Below are 21,526 nucleotides of genomic sequence, written 5' to 3'. Positions count from 1 at the left end.
CAGTGAAAAAAGGTAGTCGACCGCCATTTTTCACCATAGTTTTAGTCGACGAAATCAACACTGCTCTACTGGGGACGCAGGTGGAAAAGGTCAAGGCAGGAGACAGTCCCAGAAGGTGACGGGGCAGAAACCATTTATCTCCATATTTCATCTATTTATGCTTCTTTTTTCTTCATAAATGAATGCATTAATGAATTACGCTGTATCACAGCGTCGTGCACATTTTGTGAAAGTATGCTTGTATTTTTTAATAGACTTAGTGTAAAGTAGGGCTTAATGTATGTTTAGTAATAGGCTAATAATCTCTAAAGTAACTTGTAACTAAATATTTTTAAATAATTGTGGTGGAGTAAAAAGCACAGTATAAAGTGTTGAAAGTAAAAGTACTTCAGAATTCTACTTTTATAATAATGGAGATGGAGGTGTTCTCATTGTGTTCTTTCTTCCTGTGTGTGTGCGTGTGTGCGTGCGTGTGTGTCTCAGATCGCAGACACCTACTCCACTGTGTGTAAATCCCTGAAGAAGAAACCGCCCGGCGAGTACAACGGCGCCAAGACCCTCCCTCGCTCCTTCGGAACCGAGAACGGCAGAGGGGCGGCGGCCGCCCGGGGGGGCCGCGGAGGTCGGGGAGGAGGAGGGGTCCACCAGGCCCAGGCCCGCTCCCACGAGGAGCCCTGCTACCAGCCCGCCGGGGACAGGTCCTGGCACGTACAGAGCGCCGCTTCGCCCGAGCTCGCCACCGACCCCGCCTACGCTACCATCGACCCCCACCGGAAGCAGCGGGAGCAGCAGCCAGTGGTGGAAAAAGTACAAATTTTTTTTTTGTACTCACATGTAGAAATACTCTGTTACAAGTAAAAGTCCGGAATTCAAAATTTACTTGACTAAAAGTACAAAAGTATTGGCATCAAAATGTACTTAAAGTACAAAAAGTTAAAGTACTCATTGTGCAGAATGTCCCATTTCACAAGTAAAAATCATTTGAAAATAGCCGATCTACAAGCTCACAATGCGTCGCATCGCGACGCATTGTGAGCTTGTAGATCGGCTATTTTCAAATGGCCGAAATATATATAGGGCTGAAGTGGTTAATGTATGTTTTGTAATAAGAAAAGAATAATAATCTAAATCTGCAAAGTAACTAGTAACTAAAGCTGTCAAATAATTGTAGTGGAGTAAAAGTACAATATTTGCCTCTGAGAAGTAGTGGAGTAGAAGTAAAAGTATTGAAAATCGGAAATACTGCAGTAAAGTAAAAATCACACCCAGTGTGAAGTGAGCGGTGCTATTTATGAGTTATTAATTTCATCATGCATCTCGGTAGCCAATCACAGCACGTCCTGCGAAGTGACGTGCTTAAATTTTTTACATTATCATTAATTTCATCATGCGTCTCGCTAGCCAATCACAGCGCGTCTGCGAAGTTTGAAGTTAATTTCATCATGTGTCTCGCTAGCCAATCACGGCACGTCCTGCAGAGCTTAGCCTATGGGCGTGTTTTCCACAGCATGGCGTCACAGCGAAAGACAAATTTTCACGACGGAAAGAAAAACTTTTGACACGGATGGGTCCTAAACCCTCTTATAGTAGCGGTTACACCGCTCAAAAATCCCTCAAAAGTGATCTTAAGTACAGTATTTGAGTAAATGTACTTAGTTACTGTACTTTACCCCACTGCCGCCAGCAGCAGCAGCAGCAGCAGCAGCAGCAGCAGCAACCGCAGCAGCAGCAGCAGCAGCAGCAGGCGCCCGGAGACGCCGGTAACGGCAACTCCGGACAGGTGGTGGCGCTGTCTGGCGCCACGCTGAAGAGGAAGAAGCAGCCGCAGCCTCCGCCAAAACCTTCGCCTCAGCAGCTACAGCAGCAGCTGCAGCAGCAACAACAGCAGCAACAGGCGCCTCAAGGGGGGCCGCCGCCAGGCTCCTCGGGACGCCCCGGACCCCCAGCCCCACCGCCTCCGCCCCCACTGCCCCCGCCCCCACCACCGGCGAGGGCCCTGCCCGGCGGCGAGAACTTTTACGAGACCATCGGCGATGCGAAGCAGGGGGGGGCCAGCAGCTCCGGGACCACCACCATCTTCACCTTCAACGACGGGATGGAAATGTACGTCACCGGGCTGTGAGCCCCGGCCCCGCGGGACTCTAAACCCGGGGGACTCGCCGCGCCGGATGCCCGCTGAGAAGCGGGCAGCCGCTGACGATGGCGGTATGGAGCAAGTGGTTCTCAAAGTGGGGATCCAGGGACCCCCTCAGGGTCCAAATGGACCGGTAACTCTGAGAGCATACGAATGGAATCAAACCCGGACCCGCTATGGGTCCACTTCAGAATCACCTGTATTGTCACGCAAAAAGAAGTGGGTTTTGTGAGTGCGCTCCATCATTTATAGCTTTTAGAGGTATAGGGTATCATTTATAGGTTTTAGAGGTATAGGGTATCATTTATAGGTTTTAGAGGTATAGGGTATCATTTATAGGTTTTAGAGGTATAGGGTAGAGCAGGAGAGGTGAGAAGAAACAAGAATAAAAGAACACAGGATACAAACAGGTCAATTAAAGACATACATACTATATATACAGATAGCGTGTGTAGTAGCAGGCATGTACACAATGTTTATTGCAGGTGTGTAGGCTACATAACATGCCGCCCCATGAGGCGAGGTTAAAGAACGTAGCGTCAGGTACAGTGTTCCTAAGCTGCAGTTCAATAGGCCAGTTCGTGCAACAAGGGAAGGTGCTAACCACATGTTCACATAGCTATAATACACCTCAGGTATAACAACTAAAAACTACTACACTAAATCCGCAAGAGGAAGTATGTATGAGTGTGATCCACAGGAAGGTAATTAACCAGCATATAGGAAGGCTAGACCGACGTAAGGGAAGGTAGTCCAGCCTGCCTGGCAGCAGGCGTTGTTCAGACCTTGTTCAACAGTGTGACGGGGTAGCCGGGTAGAAACTCGACTTGTTCCATTTGTACGCTCTCAGAGTTATGGGGGTCCTTGAAATAAAAAAAAAGTTTGAGAACCACTGGTATGGAGCTATGACAAGAGGCGATCCATTCACTGGGCCAACAATCTGCTGTACATAACTAAAGCAACGACAGCCGCTATAGAGACCAACAACGAGAGAGGAGCTGAGCCCCCCCATTTTGTGTTGATATCAGGTTCAAACAGGGTCTTTGGGAGTACAGAGTCAAATTCCAGATGTCATTCGGGTTGGTCTGTACCTCAAAAACCAAAAGCCTAGCGCCCGTCGCCCGGTCCAACCCACAAGAACGGGGGGGCCTGTGCATCTTCAGCGTACCGTGTCACTGAACGCACGTGCACTCGCCTGTCTGTGCGTCGTTTTTCCATGATATCTTTATTTTTATACGACTGCGGTTCCTTCTAGAAAAGACACATGAGTTGTATCACGCAAACATCATAAAGACACTTTTCAACACGCTACAAAATGTCGTGCATGAAAACACAAACTCTGACTCTATAAGGACAAAACCAGCTCTATTAGGGGGACAGGAGCCAGCAGGCTGTTAGCTAGCTGTTGTCACCCGAGAAAGAGTCACACATTGCTAGCGTGTGCCACACGTATGCACGCGCGTGCACACTCACGCACGTCATTGTGGGGGAGCTTATGTAATATAAGCAGATGGATGTCACAGAGATTTGCTGTGCTTAGCTCTCCCTGAGCAAACATCTGAAACAGGTTCTCTGTGCGCTATAGCTAGCTAGCAGGGGCCTGTTGTTGCCAGGCAGACAAAAGTCCTGCTCCACCTTTGTTTTAATGTAGGCCTATTCGTCAGTATTGTTTAAAGCTAAGGAGAAAAAAAGCTAAAAAGCTATCGTCCTCACTTCACCCCTGTGCTCGCCAGCCAGCGTCCCATCCAAGTGCCCTACGGAAGCCATGTTATCACCAGACAGACTTCATGATAGCGCCAACAGGCTGCATGTTTGTATAACAACTGGGATTTTTGAAGTGTAACGAACTATTCAGCTTCATATTATCGCCAACGGTTGGTTGGCTAGAGCTCAACCCCTATAGCGCCATTTTCGGCAAAGAGGTACGTTGTAGAGATGGAAATACTTGTGGACCCAGTATAGAGCCCTGGGGGACCCCGGTAAACGAAGTATATCGTCTCTGTCGGGGGGGAAACCTCAGTATGTCCAAAACCGTTACTCTTCAGGATTCAAATTCAAAAATATCAAAAGTAGGAGATCTTGTAGATCTGCTACTTTTGATGCTTTTGTGTGAAAAAATACAAGAAGTTAGAATACTGAGATAAGAGGTTTCTGTGCGACAGCGACTATATAGGATTTGATTAAGTCTTGATGGCGCCCCGCAATGTACCCAAACACACAGATTCTCGCTTTGGCAGAACGGCACAGGGGGCGATCGTATCAGGGGACACACGGGGTGACTTGTCGTGGAGGGATTTCCCCCCCGGGAGTGATTTCACAATACAACACACTTTAGCCTAAAAAGAGAGGCGGAGGGGAGGGAGAGAGGAGAAATCAAGCCTCTAATAAAATAAAACGAGGACGATAAAGGTTACCAGAGGGTGCCTCATCCTGTGCAGTTAATGTGTCATTGGTTTTATGGCCGCGGTAATGGTTGTACTGAACCCACGACGAGGCGAGGCGAGGCCGCTTGGCTGTGATCCACGCTAATGCGCAGTAAAGGCCATTCGCCGAGCACAAGGCCTGGTTTGCTCCCCGACGAGGTTCGTTTACAGTATTATCGTTGTGCTTTGTTCAGACGTAGGGTTGCCAACCGTCCCTTGACATAAATAATCATCCCATAATCGTGATTTTTGTGGAATCAATCAATGACACTTACAAGTTCAAACAGCTCATAAACGTTTACTATAATAATACAGGTTGTTAACCAATTAAACCCTCTAGACTTGGTCAACTGGACTTGGAGTTGTCTCTGTACTTGGACTGTTTTTTCCCCATCTACACCTACATCTCTTAGCCTAATCTACAAGCTCACAACGCATCGCGTTGAGCTTGTAGATCGGCTATTTTTGGCTAATCTCCCCCCCCCCCCCCCCAGAATATGGATGCTGGGGTTCAAGTGGTTAATATATAATATATAAAACATGTACATGTACAGTGAGGTTTTATCTTTTTCCGGGCATCCCTTATTTTTCATGGAAATAAAGGACGCCCGGCCGGATGTCCCTTATGTGGATGTCAGGTAGTTGGCGACCCTATTCAGACTGCGGGGCAAAACTTACGGTCTTTAGAACTTTCCGACTGTCCGCACTGTTTATTCGTGAAGTGATCAGATCGGATTCGTGTGTTCAGACAATCGTCGAGCTAATTGGTTGCCGTGGTAACGATGTGCCGAGTAATGCTTAATTTATGCTCTGTCCATACGACCGTCTGTGTCACTGGTTCAAAATAGCAGATCTACAAGCGAACGTGCTGCTATTTTCAGCAAGCGAGAGCCACCGTGCACGGAAGTCCGAGTGTGGAGACTGAGACACATCTCCATTAGGCCTGATCAGATCTAAATCACATTTCAAACCACAGGTATAGGAATGTGCATCGGATCTGATTTGCAAAAATCAGTTTCTATGTGTGTGGCTCTTTTTTTGGTGCTGTTTAGACTGTTTAGAAAAAATCTAATTCCAATTTGCAAAAGTCGGATTTGGGCCACCAGTCTGAACACTGATTTATACTTACTTGCGTGTCAGTGTTGCGTGCCGAAAATAGCAGATCTTCAAGCTCAGAATGTGGCGCGCATGCGACGCATTCTGAGCTTGTAGATCGGCTATTTTCGACGCGTAACACCGACAAGCAAGTAAGTATAGCTGAGGCTTACGTTCTTTGCGACTCACCAAAAACAGCCAATGCATTTTGTTCGGTTGAAAGTCTGTTTCTTTTTTTCCGGGACGCAACATGGTTAATAACAAACCTAAAAATGACTATAGCTTGTACTCCGTAGTACTACGGAGCACGTGCACAGTGGTGGCGTATAAATTAAACTTCCAAATCGTGCTTCGGCCTCGGTAAGTCGAAAGCCAGAGAGTCTGCTTCATTTCTCTCTGGCTCTCTGTATAGTCGGGGTGGTTGGAATAGCAATAGAAGGCTTTGGAATCCAAGGAAAATAAAATGCTGGGCATGAAAATCACCAGTGATCGTCCCCTCTGGAAGGAGGACGCCCCCCCCCCTCTCTCCCTCTCTCTCCCCTCCTTCCCATCCTCCTTGCCTCTGCCTCTCCGAGTTCTGTTCCATTGTAAACAATTTATTTCCCATGAAGCTTTGGGGAACATAAAAAAAAAGAAGAGCAAACTGGAGGAAGAGAACACAACATTAGAGGCTTAATAAAGGGGTCCAAAAAACTGTAAGAGTCAGCCGAGGAGGGACACGGAACGGCCTCGTAGGGCCGCGTTTGGACGACATAATAATAAACCTGAGAAGACCCATGCAGAGAGACAGAGAGAGAGACAACCTCTTACTGTGTAAAGTAAAACATAATGTAACCTAAATGCACTCTGTATTTTCTTAATGCACTGTTTATTTTTTCTTACCTACTAACGATGCCATTGTGCGGATAGCTCTTGCCACTGCCGTGAAAAAAAAAGAGAACTTTTATGTTGTTATTATGGTGCAATTATTCTCTCTTTTCTTTCTTTTTTCTTCTTTTTCTCCTGCTTGAAAAACTAAACATGCATGCGTTGAAAACGAAAAGAGAACCTTGTTTGTGGTATATATATATATATCTATGCTGACCCCCCCCCCCCTGTTGTTCATGCTTTGTCATTGTTTAGTTTTTTTACAAAGCAAAGAACTCAGACATATAGAGAGGCAGCAAGAGAGACATAGAGAGAGAGAGAGAGAGAGAGAGAGAGAGAGAGAGAGAGAGAGAGAGAGAGAAGCCATTGGGGGCTGAGTGAAATGTGTTTATCCTCTGCTGTGTGGGGGAGCGAGGGAGCAAGAGAGACAGAGAGAGAGAGAGCGGGGCGGGGGAGAGGGGGAGAGGTAGAGCAGTCAGGGGTAAAGCTGGATGAAGATCATTGCAAACGGACAAGGTCTCAACTGACCCTATACCTCCCTCCTCCTCTTCTTCCTCCTCCTCCACCCATTCATTTGTGCACACATGCACATCTCACTTTGTATCCTTCTCCCCCTCTTCCTCTACTCCTCTCTCTCCCCCTCTATCCCTGCCGAGTGCCGGTACGGTGCGGTGCTGGGGTTGGAGGAGTATAGGAGTAGGAGGAGGAGGGACCTTTTGATGTCTAGTTCTGAGGGACCCAGGGAGTGATATGGGGAGAGGGGGGGGGGGGGGGGGCATTATATGTGGGGGTCTTCTTCAGGCCAACCCCAGCCTCGTATTAATATCGACAATGCAGCACCAACGGTCTCTCTCTCTCTCTCTCTCTCTCTCTCTCTCTCTCTCAAAACCACCGACTGGTGTCTGGTATGAGAAATGGCCAACAGCTGAGAGACTCTCTAACCAGCCCTCCCCCTGCACTGGTGAACGATGCACTGATCTGTACTTGGGTTGAGAGTCGTGTCGCGGCGTCTCCCTTAAAATATCAGATCTACAAGCTCACAACGCGTCGCATCCGCGACGCGTTGTGAGCTTGTAGATCTGATATTTTAAAGGCATAGTATGTATAACTTTGCCCCCTGTGTTTAAACAACACAGGAAGGTCTTTAGTTGTGTTTTAACAGAAATAAGAGTGGCAGCAGACCTGCAGTTTTCTGGGAGTTTGTTCCAGATATGCGGTGCATGAAAACGCAATGCTGCTTCCCCACGTTTATTTTTGGTCGTAGGGACGGAAAGCAGGCCTCTCCCTGATGACCTGAGAGGTCTGGCCGGGGACGTTTTCGGGCGACCAAAACAAACAGTGAAAAAACACCACAAATACAGCGAGTGGGCAGTGTGTTTCTGCAGGTAAATCACCGCCACACTACTCCAGGGGCTGATGACTGCTGGTGTAGAGGGAAATGATTGGTAAAAAATATATATGTATATTGATTTGTTATGTAAACACAGGGCAAAGTGACATACTATGCCTTTAAGTTCACGACACCGCTGTGTATATGTTACAGTCAGATTGAAGAAGGAGTGCTCGTTTTCTTCGAGTTCACCTCCCGCGCTCCCCCACGGCGGGGCGGGGCCACCCGTCAAAAAAAAGAAATGACGTCTCGGCGGTACCGAGACTAGGGGGGACGATGATTTATGATTCTGTCCCTATCGGGACATAACTCGGACGGGGCTGAGTCGGCTCACTTGGCTGAAGGTGACTTCGCAACGCTCGGCACGGCGACTCGCTCGCCTAAGCTCGCTCGGCAGTAACTCTCGTGGCTCAAGTCACCTTCAGGCGGCGCGCCTCCGTCTGTGAAAACGAGTTGCACCTTTTTCAATCTGACTGGTTTTCCAATCATACTGTGACATATATATCAGGCTTGAAGATGCCCAGACATGCAGACTTGTAAAGCCCCAATCGCACTCCGATATCCCCTTTTCTTCAGCTGTTTTCTTTGACACGAAACATTTCCTTTATCTGTCGACAAAAAGCAGCGATCATTTTTGTCTTTTTTTGGGACACTGTTGTACACTGACCAATGTTGATGATTGCACACAAAAATACAGTATGAAGATATAAATGTGTAAAATAGTCCCTCGGTGTTCTGCTGTTGTTCAGATGTAACATACGGTATACAGTTTATTTGGTGAAGAAGAAAAAACAATAATAATAATAATATATAATATATATATGACGGTTAATCGGTTATTATCACAGACATGTTGTAATTTGTGGATGAAGAAATTTGTTTTCAGGCTTCCATGCATTTGCAGATACTGTTTGTTTAGTTGTCCTCAGATTATACTTACGGGCCAATACTGCTGTGACAACTGTAGCCAATGTTGTGTGTTCCTTAAGCACAGTTTAAAAAAACAGTAATAATAAAAAAATATATATAAATATATATATATATAGTGTGACAGTGCAGATATGCAAAAGATTGTAATGTTTTATATTAACCTTCATAAAATATCAAAGTGAGTTTTTACTTTTCTAATAAAGTGGCACATGAAAAGCATATGCATTGTCTGCTTTATTTCCTTTTTCATTATCTATTCATCATTTCATTTTCTCCCAACGTAGTCGTAATGCCAATTCCCCAACGTGTTCCCTGTCATTGCTGACCCTTAATACTTGTTGTTTTTTAGAGAAAGACAGACAGCCACGTGTCTCATCTGTTACACATGAAGTCACACAGGAGTTTTACCAGGAGGACGTAACACCTGCAGAAGAACATGCTATTCTTCCTGGTTTCGCTCAAGGCTATGATAGAAGAAGCCAAGAAGGTATAGGGACGTTCCACAGGCCAGTCAGGCGCCATTGACGCGCATGGGAGGCAAAACTGGATCCGGATGTTTGGTGAAATACATTTGAGTCAATGAGAGCCGACTGGACCAGCTATTAACACTATTTCTGAACCTTTGTCAGTCAATCGGTTCAGGAATATAAACGAAGACATATCACAGGTTGTTTTTTTCAGCCAATTGATCTCTATTATCTACAAGTACTGTGAAATGTGATATATAACCATAATGCCATTATAAACTACTTCAAGTCGCACTGTTTCAGCTGGAAGTGAGATTCACCATTCTAGTGAATGCAGCAGCCTAGAGGGCGGAGACAAAAGTACACCGTGCGTATGTCACTGATCACATGACCTCAATCAATTTTTCTTATTTCCACACAACAGCTCTGAGGTGTATTAAAGACATAGTTCAATGTTAAAAATGGTGGTATTCCTCTTTAAGATGTATCCCGATGTATGTAGGGTTCGTATCCCGGGCGTTACATATGGGACACACGGGCGGCCATAGCTGAGTGGTTAGTGAGCCCGCCTAGGGAGCCAGAGGCCCTGGTTGCCCCAGGTACGATTCCAGGCCACGCCAGCATATGTGTCGATGAAATGAAATTTGTCCCTGAGCAAGACTCTTAACCCCTAATTGCTCACAGGCCCTCATTGGAAACAAGCCCGCAAGGACTTTCATAAACGTCCTGTTAAAAGGAATTATCCTTATTATCCTTACACACACACGCCAACTCAGTTTTTCTTCACAACATTTAACACCAAACATTTCTGACAGCATGTACACTTACTGTATGTAGGCTACACAACATTTTTTAAGTCAGGTGCAATATTTGCTGATGGCTAGAAATCAGAATGACACTGGCTCTTTGACACTTTAAAGTTTAAAAACTACTCTAAAACATGCCTGGACGTGTCCACAAGTCAAGTGGTGGTTGACACCAGAATGACACTTGCTTTTTTCATTTGTAACAAAAAAGGCTAGAATGACACTGGTACACTACGGTCCTTTAATCAGAGTTTATTCATTATGTACTCACCCACTTTTTATAGAAAAAATATGAATTATTTGTTTATTTTTTTAACATTGAAGTGAATGGATTTAAAAAAAATATATATATATATATCTCCTAATTCGTTGTGAATAACGAAAAAAAAATTATACTAAAAAATTAGAGAAACATTTTAGAAATTCAAAAACAAAATTAACAACAACAACAAAAAAAGAAAAAAAAGGGGAGAATTCTCCCCTTTGGCGGTAAACACCATTGACTGAAAAGGGGAGAATTGGCGGTGAGTGGGATATTTTACTTTAAAACAAGTTTGGGGTCATTTTAACGAGAAAAAGAAAGAGAAAGAAAAAGAAACAATTAATTGATAAAACACGGCCCCCTCACGCATTAGAAGGACAATATCAGTCACCAGAACCAAAGACGGGTGTTTTCAATGAATCTAACATGGTTAAAATGGAGTTTGAATAGGTAGGGGGCGTGTCTGATAAAATGGATATCAAATGTCTAAATACTGAATCAAGCAACTTAAAAACTGTCTGGGGTGAAAGTGAAACACAAAGGACTGAGTAGGCCTAGCCTAGACGTTAAAATGGCCCTCTACATGTTTGAAAGTGTAATATCCCTTTAACGGTTAAAAACTATAGGCTACACACACACACACACACACATGCCTGGACTTGTCTACAAGTCAAATGGTGGTTGATCAAACATGATTTCATCACTAGTTGACTGTTAAAAACAGTTACTGTGGTGAGTAAAACTGCAGTAATTTTAGATTCTGTGGACAATGGATTAAAAAAGTGAATTCCCTATCGTGCCAAACCACCTACCTCCACACCAGCATCCATGGCTCAACAAAGCAGCATGCAGCAAAGCAGATACAAGTATGTTTACAAATCCTTTACATCTAAGTGTTTTTACTGTGATATGCAGAGGCTACTGTAACTAAGTTAATATAATATATCTCACTGTCTGTAGGCTCACAAAATAAGCAGCGTGGTCTACCTTTATCATTTTGAATTATTATTATTATTTTATTATAATCTTTTTTATTGAATGGGTTCCCTGCTTGGTACCTCTGTAGCTTGCTCTCCATGGGATTTTAAGGCAAGACCAATCTCTCCCTCTCTCTCACACACACACACACACACACACACACACACACACACACACACACACACGCATGCATGCGCATGCACACACCCATGCACACACACACACACACACACACACACACACACACACACACACACACACACACACACACACACACACACACACACACACACACACACACACACAAACAAAAAAAATATAAAGTGAAATATTTGGAATCTTTTTAAAACATTAAGGGGGGTGGCACAAACAATACGTGAACATATTAGTTTGGGGGTCCTTGACATGGAAATGTTTGACAATCACTGGTTTAAACAACATTAGAAAGCAAGCCCAAAGAAGCAACTACACTTCAGAAACAAGCCCCAAAAACCACAACCAATATTTACAAGCAACTTCACAGAAAAATAAAAAGTCCCAAAGTCGCTGCTTATAAAAAAGCCAACATGGCAACCTTTGCTTATAACTATCAGACATGGCAACCCTGGCCCAGCCGGCTCGTCGCAGTCGAACAAACACCGGCCGGTAAAAAAAAAAGAAACTGACACACCCCCCGAAGAGAAGAGAGCCGCGAGTGAGCGACAGCCTCGGCCGTCCAATCAGGACGCGCCTTGCCGTGGCCGCGTGCCAGAGTGGAATGTTTACGTACCGAGCCGACCAATGGGAGTGAATCGGAGGCGTGGCGTGGCGTCCTTTTTTTTTTTTTTTGGTAAGGAAAGAGGAAAAACAATGTTTTTTCTCCTCCTCAGAGAAGCACAACCTCGGGGACATGGTGGCTGGAGGAGGCTGGGGTGGTGGAAGGAACAGCAAAATAACATGTTTATAGACTTTTAGAATAGCTTTGTTGTTGTTTGGAAAACATTTAAAAACAACATATTAGTATCGAGACAATCCCTTGATTTTTCTTCTCCTTTTTTTCTCTTTTTAAATGTATCTTGTAATTCCAGCAGTAATTTGCACTAAAGTCTACAGAAAGCTTCTCTTTCTCTAGTCTTTGCACTTGTTTTGTTTTTGAAGCTTCTTTTCTCGTTGCTGTTTGTTGTTGAACTGAAGAGAATCAGATGAATTCACAGCGGATCTACTCGGACAGCAAGTCCTCCTCCTGCTCCTCCTCTGTGGGGATCATCAGGGTCCGAGGAGGAGGAGGAGGAGGCGGTTCTGGTGGTTCTCCTTCCTCCGGTTCCTCCACGCCGTCGCCGACCCACGCTGATCTGTTCTGCCGGGCCGAGTGCTCCGTGCTCCGAGGAGGAGGAGGAGGAGGTGTCATACAGCCTGTACCGGGGACGTTGTGCACAAATTATATCATGAATAATGGAGGAGCCGGTGGTCGAGGCTCGGTTCTGTACACGTTCGTGGTGGAGGAGGAAGGAGGTGGTACCGGGAGACGAGGAGGAGGAGGAGAGGAGGGCTTTTTCAAAGGGAAAGAACTGAGTTTTGGAGGAGGAGGAAGAGGAGGAGGAGGAGGAGGAGGAGGAGAGATATTATTGCACGACATGGAGAAAGTAAGTTCCCTTATTATTATTATTATTATGATTATTATTATTAATAGTTCCCTCTGTGCCAAGAATAAAGTGTCACACACTTATATAATATATAATGAGCCCCGAGCCTTTATCAACCTGTCATTATACTGGAATAATAACTAATCATCATAAACATAATGATAAAGACAAGCCTGCTACCCATAACTGTACTATACTGTCTGTGTGTGTGTGTGTGTGTGTGTGTGTGTGTGTGTGTGTGTGTGTGTGTGTGTGTTAAATAGCTGCTACTGTCTTAACTGTGCAGACCTAATGGTTTTAGTTTAATGGCCTTTTATTTAGCCTGATAAAACTTTTCCTGTGTGTGTGTGTGTGTGTGTGTGTGTGTGTGTGTGTGTGTGTGTGTGTGTGTGTGTGTGTGTGTGTGTGTGTGTGTGTGTGTGTGTGTGTGTGTGTGTGTGTGTGTGTGTGTGTGTGTGATAGATGAGAGGCTCACTCACTCCTACTATGTGGAAAGTTGATTAGAAGAGGAGGGGCAGCAGGGAGGGAGGGAGGTTCCACAGTGGTTCCCCATAGTGACCAGAGAGAACTAGAGGAGGAGAGGCTACAGTAAACTGACCAGAGAACAGGAGGAGTAGAGGAGGAGGAGGAGAGGCTACAGTAAACTGAGGAGCTCTGAGGGGGAGGAAGAAACTTTTTTTGACAGGGAAACAGCTTTTCTTTCTTTCTTTCTTCTTCCTCCTGACAGATGATTAAACACTGAACAATAAGGTTGTTTTGTCACCAAAGTGTCACATGTGGGTTTCCTTGATTACCCCCCCCCCCCCCTCACATTTGAAACTTTGTTATTCACAAAAAAAAACATTCGTATTTACTCTTCCAAGCCCCCTTAACCCCATCCCCCTTGGAAACTTGATGGTTAAGTCTTTCTTAACCACTTATACACCCTATGTACTTCCTTGGGGCCCGGGGTCCCCCAGGGCTCTATCCTTGGCCCACTCCTCTCCCCCCCCCCCCTCCCTCTCTATACCAAACCTAGCCGAACCTACACGGTCTTTCCGTCCCGGGAATATACGGATGCTAGGGTTCAACCTAGCATCCCCAGCATGGTTAATAACAACCACACCCCCCCTCCCATAAGTGTCTACATTTTTAAAACCCTCCATTGAGGTATAACTGGAACACTGGTGCAGGGGTCTTCAACGTTTTCAGTGCCAAGGACCCCCTAGCTGAGAGAGAGATGAAGCAGGGACCCCCTACTATATTGTATAAAATTGTATTTCAGATTAAAGTTTTTTTTTACTTAGTCTGCTACTTTTCCCCTCCACACCTATAGCCTCTTTGCCAAAAATAGCCGATCTACAAGCTCTCAACGGGCGTTGAGAGCTTGTAGATCTGCTATTTTCGGCTAATGTTCCCCTCAGAAAAGGAATTTTAGGGTTCAAGTGGTTAATGTAATGTAGTCTAAATCCTATCACACAAAGATTTGGTGGACCCCCTATAGTAGCTCTGAGGACCCCCTAGGGGTACCGGACCCCCTGTTGAAGACCCCTGCACTAGTGTGTGTGTGTGTGTGTGTGTGTGTGTGTGTGTGTGTATAAAGCTTTCTAACATCCAGCCACACATCCCTCCCTGTTCCAGGGCTAACATTCGGCCAAAATAGCCGACCGTACAACCTCGCAACCTTGAGCTTTTTTTTATATCGCCTATTTTGGGCAGAGATATTTAGTGTACAGTGAAAACGGGGGTCGGAGGGAGGGAGGGGGGGGGGGGGGGGGGGGGGCTAGTATAAAGGGGGCCGATAGTATCTGCTTAGAATAGAGCCCTTGGGAATCCAGTCAACTAAATACAGGGCTTTTAAGTGGTTAAAAATGCCGCTAATAGCTTTACATCAGTGTTTTTTGGGGGGCGGCCATAGCTGAATGGTTTAGAGAGCTTAGCCCACCAGGAAAAAAAAAAGCAAAAAACAAAGGTCCCAGGTTCGATTCCTCAGTCAGCAATGTGTCGAAGTGTCCCTGAGCAAAACACTTAACCCCTTAAAGGGATATTATTATTATTATTATTAAAGGGATATTTCACTTTTGTGAGCCCCCCAGACAGTTTTTAAGTTGCTTCATTCAGTATTTAGATATTTGATATTCATTTTATCAGACACGCCCCCTTCCTATTACAAACCCATTGTAACTTCAAACTCCATTTTAACCATGTTAGATTAATCGGCAACACTCGTCCTTGGTTCTGGTGACTCACCCTGCCCTCCTAATACGTGATTACTTTTTTCAAATTTGCATTTATTTGTATTTATTGTATTAAATTATTTTTTCATTTTCCCCCAATTTTTTTTAAAACAAATGAAAAAAGTAATTGAAAAAACACGGTCTCCTCACGTATTAGACAATATCAGTCACCAGAACCAAGGACGGGTGTTTCTGATGAATCTATCATGGTTAAAATGGAGTTTGAAGTTACAATGGGTTTGTGTAGGAAGGGGGGGTCTGATAAAATGAATATCAAATATCTAAATACTGAATGAAGCAACTTAAAAACTGTCCGACGTGCTCCCAAAAGCCTGAGTAGACGATGAAATGACCCAAATTAGTTTTAAAAGTGAAATATCCCTTTAACTGCTCCCCAAGCAAGCGCTACAACCAACGGCTGCTCACTGCTCCTAGTAGTTATAGGATGGGTAAAATGCAGAGGACAAATTTCACATAATATGTGAAAAAAATATATCGTCTCTGTCGGGGTGGAAAGCTCACATGTCCAAAACTGTAACTTTTCGGGATTAAAATGTAAAAATGGCAAAAGTAGCAGATCTGCAAGGTTGCAGATCTGCTACTTTTGAATTGATGCTTTTGTGTGTGACGCTGTAATATGATGAAGTTAATTTACGAAAAAAACACAAAAGTTAAAAATATGGAGATAAGAGGTTTCTGCCCGACAGCGACCATATTAGGGATGGGACGATATGAAAATTACAATGTCACGATTATTGTGGCAAAATCATTAAAAATAATTGCTATTAACAATATTATCGCGATGATCAAAATATGCTTAAAACTTAAAATGCCGCTTTTGTTAACCACCGGCATCCCTATTCTGGGGGGGAATGTTCACCAAAAATAGCAGATCTACAAGCTCACAATGCGTCGCATCTTGTAGATCGACTATTTTACTTGTAACAGAGTATTTCGACACTGCAGTATTGATACTTTTACTTAAGCAAAAAAAAATGTGAGTAATTGTTCCACCACAGATCATGATGTGTTCCAACTGACCCCTCCTCCTCCCCCTCCTCCTCGTCTCCTTCCACAGACTGGCTGTTCTGGTCAGGAGGACCAGAGGGACAGAGGCTCTATAATCGGGGTCCTGAAGAGGGCCAGTCCCACACACTGCCTGAGCACAAACAACGGCCTCCCTCCAGACGGCCTTAACAACAACACCACCACCAACACCAACAACATGCACTTGGACATCAGGAACCCAGGGAGACGGATGGAGCTGCTGTCCAACGGCTTCCACCTCCACCAGCAGGCGGTGTCAGCGCCACCACCACCGGGACGGAACCACGCCGCCGCCGCCGCACCGCCGCCCGAGGAGAGGCAGCAGGCCCACCCGTCCTGCCACATCCCGGTCCCCAGACACAGGTACGGAGTGACCCCCTATCTATATGACCCTTTGACCCATTAAGACCTGAGGCCCGGTTCCACAAAATGTCATCTCAATCAGTGCTTCTCAAACGTTCCCCCCCTGAAGAGAAGATTTGTGAAAAAAAATAATAAGAATCAAAATAATTCACATTGTTTGATACACTTTCAAGATTTTTCAATCCTGGAACGCATCTGCGTTCATTTTAGATTTGATCTATAACCATTATTTTATACTTTGGCTAATCAAAAACAGCAGATCTACAAGCTCATAGCGTAGCACCGAGTGCCTCGCTATGAGCTTTGAGTGAAAAACAACTTAAGGTTTCCAGAAAACTGTTAGGATTTAAAAAAAAAAAAGCAGATCTACAAGCTCATAGCCCGGCTATCGGTGCCGCACTATGAGCTTGTAGATCTGCTATTTTTGAATAGCCAAAGAAATCTAAAATGACTGGAATTAATGGTTTTAATGGGTCAAACGCTTATATGCAGTTCCCCTAAACTTTGACTGTGGCTTCTGTTCCTTGTTCTGTTGTTGTTTTGGCCAGAGTTCAGTGAAGGAACTTCAGTGTATATATATATATATACCGTTCAGGAAATGCAGTGATCGGATCTGATGTCAATGTCAGATTGTGTGTGTGTGTGTGAGTGTGAGTGTGTGTGTGTGTGTGTGGTAGCCATCCAGTCAGATAAGATGAGTGTTTCTCGCGTGACTATGAATCCCACCAACGTTATAGGATATAGACCCGCCTTACCTGTCTGATTGGCTCCCTGGCAGCCATAGTTTTACTGAGGTTAGGGTTAGTGTTAGGTTTAGACATAGTTGCAAAAACGACCATCACAGCCACTACTGGCCAATCACAGATTTTGTGCCAGCACTAGCAGGGATTGATTGATTGATTGATTGATTGATTGATTGAACACTTTATTTAGAAGATTTGCAGGGATAAGCACATGGAAGTACAGTTTACAATACAAGGTCAGCTAAAATGGATCGCTCATAAAAGCCGCAATGGCTTATTTCAGGGACCCCCATAAGAGAACATTTGACAAGATTTGTCAACGTTCATTTGAAAATAGCCTTATCTACAAGCTCACAACGCGTTGCATGGTGACGCGTTTGTGAGCTTGTAGATCAAATGACCCCCTGGAACCCCCCCCCCCCTCCCAATGACCCCTGGGGCTGGCGGTCGCCGTACCGAACCCCACTCTTTCAGAACCAGATCATGTCCCATTCCTGAGGAATCCTGGAATCCAATTTTCGGGGGCCGCCCGAACTTTATGGCGACAAAAATACTGTTGGACAGAGGCAATTTTTAGCCTCAAAAAGCTAAACTTGTGTTCCTAAACAAACGTTGAGACAATATTTTGAATAGAAAATGGAATGCCCCTTTGGCTACAGACCGTGCAGGCAGCGGTTTTGGGCATGAGTAGTGTGTGTGTGTGTGTGTGTGTGTGTGTGTGTGTGTGGGGGGGGGGGGGGAGAGTGCTTAAATGGTCAAGCAGTGGTGGAAAGTAACTAAGTACATTTACTTAAGTACTGAACTTAAGTACACTTTTGAGGAATTTTCACTTTACTGGAGTATTTACATTTTTCAATACTTTTACTTCTACTCCACTACATCTCAGAGGCAAATATTGTAGTTTTGACTCCACAACAATTATTTGAAAACTTTAGTTACTAGTTACTTTGTAGATTTGTATTATTATTACAAAACATACATTAACCACTTCAGCCCTATATACATTTCAGCCATTTGAAAATAGCCGATCTACAAGCTCACAATGCAACACATTGTGAGCTTGTAGATCTTCCATTTTCAAAATATTTTTATACATTTTATACATTAGAAAAATTGTGAAATGGGACATTCTGCATAATGAGTACTTTCTACTTTTGGTACTTTAAGTACATTTTGATACCAATACTTTTACTCAAGTACATTTAGAATTCCCGGACTTTTACTTGTAACAGAGTATTTTCTACATTGCAGTATTGATACTTTTACCTAAGTAAAGAATTTGAGTACTTTTTCCACCACTGTGGTCAAAGTGACCACATGTTTGGTGTTCTGTCCAGAACAGTGTCTTGAAATATGCCCCGAGCCAACCAATAAGCTCCAGAATAGAGCCAGGGTTGCCCAATCAGAAGTGTTTATTTGTTTCTTTAAAGGTACAGTACGTCCTGTGAATACGATGTGTTTGTCTCAGTGAGGTTGGTTTGGTGAAACTGAAGCAACAGTATATAGAAATATATATCCAGTTGTTTACAAGCGCTCAAAAATATATAAAGATAATCTAAAAGAAGCTGGAAACGATGCGATATCGTCTCTTGTCGGGGTGGAAACCTCATATTGTCCAAAACTATTGAGACTGTGTAGACTATGGTATTATAGCAACGTACTGAACGTTAGATAGATACTAAATGGGGGCGGCAGTGGCTCGAGGTTCCGGGTTCGATTCCTGGCTTTGTGATGTATAAAGGCCTTTGCAGACAGGGTGCGATTGATCAATCAGTTTTAACACATGCGAAAAGACGCACGAATCGAACTGGGTTCGATTGAAGAAAAAAAAAACGCATCGCCGCAGCCACTTGCCGCACGGCAAATTGGGAGCCGGTGTGCATGAGGTCATAGAGAACCATGTGTTCATTTAAAAAATGATATTGTCCGTTTTGTCCGTGCGCACCCTGTCTGCAAAGGCCTTTAGTGTCCTTGAGCAGCACTGACACTGAACCCCTAACTGCTCCTGAAGAGTGAGTTGGTTGCCTTGCATGGTTTCCTCTGCCGAATGAATAAATATGAATTCTTGCACACATGTTTGAAAGTGTACACACACACTGAGGGCAGTAGCACATTATGCATTCCACACATTTATGAATAAATAAATCGACAAATTATTGCATTTGTGTACTTACTCCAGAGGGTATAGTAGTAGCGGTATGCTCATGCACATACATATAGGCCTGTGACAATTATTACATAATCGCCTAAACGCAATTATTAAACATTAAACATTTTCCAAAAAAGCTTACAACACGTCACTTTGTGACATGTTGTAAGCTTGTAGATCGTTTTTTTTTTTTTTTTTTTTACATTTCTTTGAAAGTATAAAAGTATTAAATGTGTATATTGAAGTTTTTTTGTCACATCTGCCGTATGCAATTTGTCACTATGAAGCCTAAAAACCAAACGCAAATTAAAGTTGTTAAAGCTCAATGCCAAAAACACAAGTAAACAATTTTTGTGACAATAATCGTCAACTTAAATTTGTAACAGCGGGACAGCCCTGCAGCCTGCATATCAGCGTTACTGTACGTTACTGTACATCCACTGGCGTCTCTGTTTTGAGAGGAGGAAGTGAGAGACGACACGAAGGCAGCGATGTCGGCCATGTTGTGGTTTCCAGTGAGCCACTATAGATCTGCCTTTAGGGTTTGTTTCCTATTGATCGTGACTCTCTCAACGTCACGTCATGGGGCTGCTGTTCAGCCTAATGCCTTCCCCTTTGACCTTTTAAAAACAAATACGTTGCAGTACCAGGCCAGGCCAGCGGCCTCTAGGATGATATATTATCAGTGTGATGACAACAACGCTAGGCTCTGTTGGAAATAGGAGCCGGGACTACCCTTTGTTTGCTGCTCTTGTTTTGTGGTTCTCTGTTGTTGTTTCCATGTGCAGTGCACTTAGAGAAAGAGAGAGAGAGAGAGAGGTCTGCCATTGTTGCGTATCAACTTGGAGTCGAACAATGTGTGCACACACGCACCACAAGCAAAAAAAATAAGACAAAAAGTGTGTGGGATGGTCTTTGGTAGCCACACACAAGCACACACACACACGCACACACACAGAAAGCACCCAGAGACAAGGCTAGCGCTCTGGTGAGTGATTATGTAACAGCGTACACAAGTGAGTAGAGGTGATAGGCGGTGCCTCAGCCTCTATCCTTCATTTGAAACATGGCTTTTTGCTAAGTGTGTGTGTGTGTGTGTGTGTGTGTGTGTGTGTGTGTGTGTGTGTGTGTGTGTGTGTGTGTGTGTGTGTGTGTGTGTGTGTGTGTGTGTGTGTGTGTGTGTTACTGTACTTGCGAGGGCCACATGTCCCCATAAAGATAGTAGAATTTGAGAAATAAGACACTGTGAGGAGTATTTTCCTGGACCTCAAAAGAGAAATTATGAGATTTTTTTTTTAGTTTCAGATTGGAGTTTAGGATTAGACATTTAGAGGTCAGGTTTAGGGCTTGGGGGGTTTAGAGTCCTTGGTTGTGCGGCGACAAATTGCCGATGTACAAGCTCACAGCTTGTAGATCTGCAATTTTTCGTCTTTATGCTTATACGTTAAAAATGCCAGAACATTGTACAAATGTATGCATTCAAAAATCTGCGTCCTAAAAATGTTTGTCCTCACAAGGAGAGAGAGAGAGAGAGAGAGAGAGAGAGAGAGAGAGAGAGAGGAGAGAGAGAGAGAGAGAGAGGAGAGAGAGAGAGAGAGAGAGAGAGAGAGGGAGAGAGAGGAGAGAGAGAGAGGAGAGAGAGAGAGGAGAAGAGAGAGAGAGGAGAGAGGAGAGAGGAGAGAGGAGAGATGAGAGAGACGAGAGAGAGAGAGATGAAGAGAGAGAGAGAGAGAGAGAGAGAGAGAGAGAGAGAGAGAGAGAGAGAGGAGAGAGATGAGAGAGAGAGAGGAGAGAGAGAGAGAGAGAGAGAGAGAGAGAGAGAGAGAGAGAGAGAGAATTGTGGTTGGTTATACATTAACAATAGCCTGTGGCAGCACAGAGCAGGTCTCCAAGCTCAATAGGTCTTGTTTAAAATCTCCCATTAACACAATCCTGACCTTTATTTCCTTGTGCCACAACATACTGTACAAGCAGGAGGGGGGGTGCCCCCCCTCCCCACACCCTTTTTTTGACCTGAGGCCTACTTTAAAAAAA

General features: G+C 44.3%; 3 protein-coding genes across 9 annotated transcripts in view; 2 read left to right on the top strand and 1 right to left on the bottom strand.

The window, feature by feature from the left end:
• The window catches only part of LOC308097510 (uncharacterized protein), a 124,274-nt gene extending 116,768 nt beyond the window's left edge, over window positions 1–7,506 (top strand). For 2 of the 7 annotated variants that reach the window (XM_080445327.1, XM_080445322.1), the window contains 2 exons: window positions 484–807; window positions 1,685–7,506. In XM_080445327.1, coding sequence (XP_080301453.1) covers window positions 484–807; window positions 1,685–2,122 — 762 coding nt within the window. In that variant the 3' untranslated portion in view covers window positions 2,123–7,506. The remainder of the gene's footprint in view (window positions 1–483; window positions 808–1,684) is intronic. The other 5 variants (XR_013934216.1, XM_080445326.1, XM_080445325.1 and 2 more) reach the window with 5 other exon arrangements.
• Window positions 1–21,526, bottom strand: part of nkain4 (sodium/potassium transporting ATPase interacting 4) — a 280,906-nt gene that overhangs the window by 232,022 nt on the left and 27,358 nt on the right. The gene's annotated exons all lie outside the window — the stretch shown is intronic.
• Window positions 12,204–21,526, top strand: part of slc2a4rg (SLC2A4 regulator) — a 72,137-nt gene continuing 62,814 nt past the window's right edge. The window contains exons 1-2 of the mRNA XM_080445332.1: window positions 12,204–12,974; window positions 16,269–16,600. Of these exons, the coding sequence (XP_080301458.1) occupies window positions 12,534–12,974; window positions 16,269–16,600 (773 nt within the window). The 5' untranslated portion in view covers window positions 12,204–12,533. The remainder of the gene's footprint in view (window positions 12,975–16,268; window positions 16,601–21,526) is intronic.

This window comes from Gymnoscopelus braueri (genome assembly GCF_963280865.1).
Source record: "Gymnoscopelus braueri genome assembly, chromosome: 12".
Taxonomy (NCBI): domain Eukaryota; kingdom Metazoa; phylum Chordata; class Actinopteri; order Myctophiformes; family Myctophidae; genus Gymnoscopelus; species Gymnoscopelus braueri.
The sequence above is the reverse complement of the archived record's forward strand: the minus strand, read 5'-3'. Positions and strand labels throughout refer to the sequence as shown.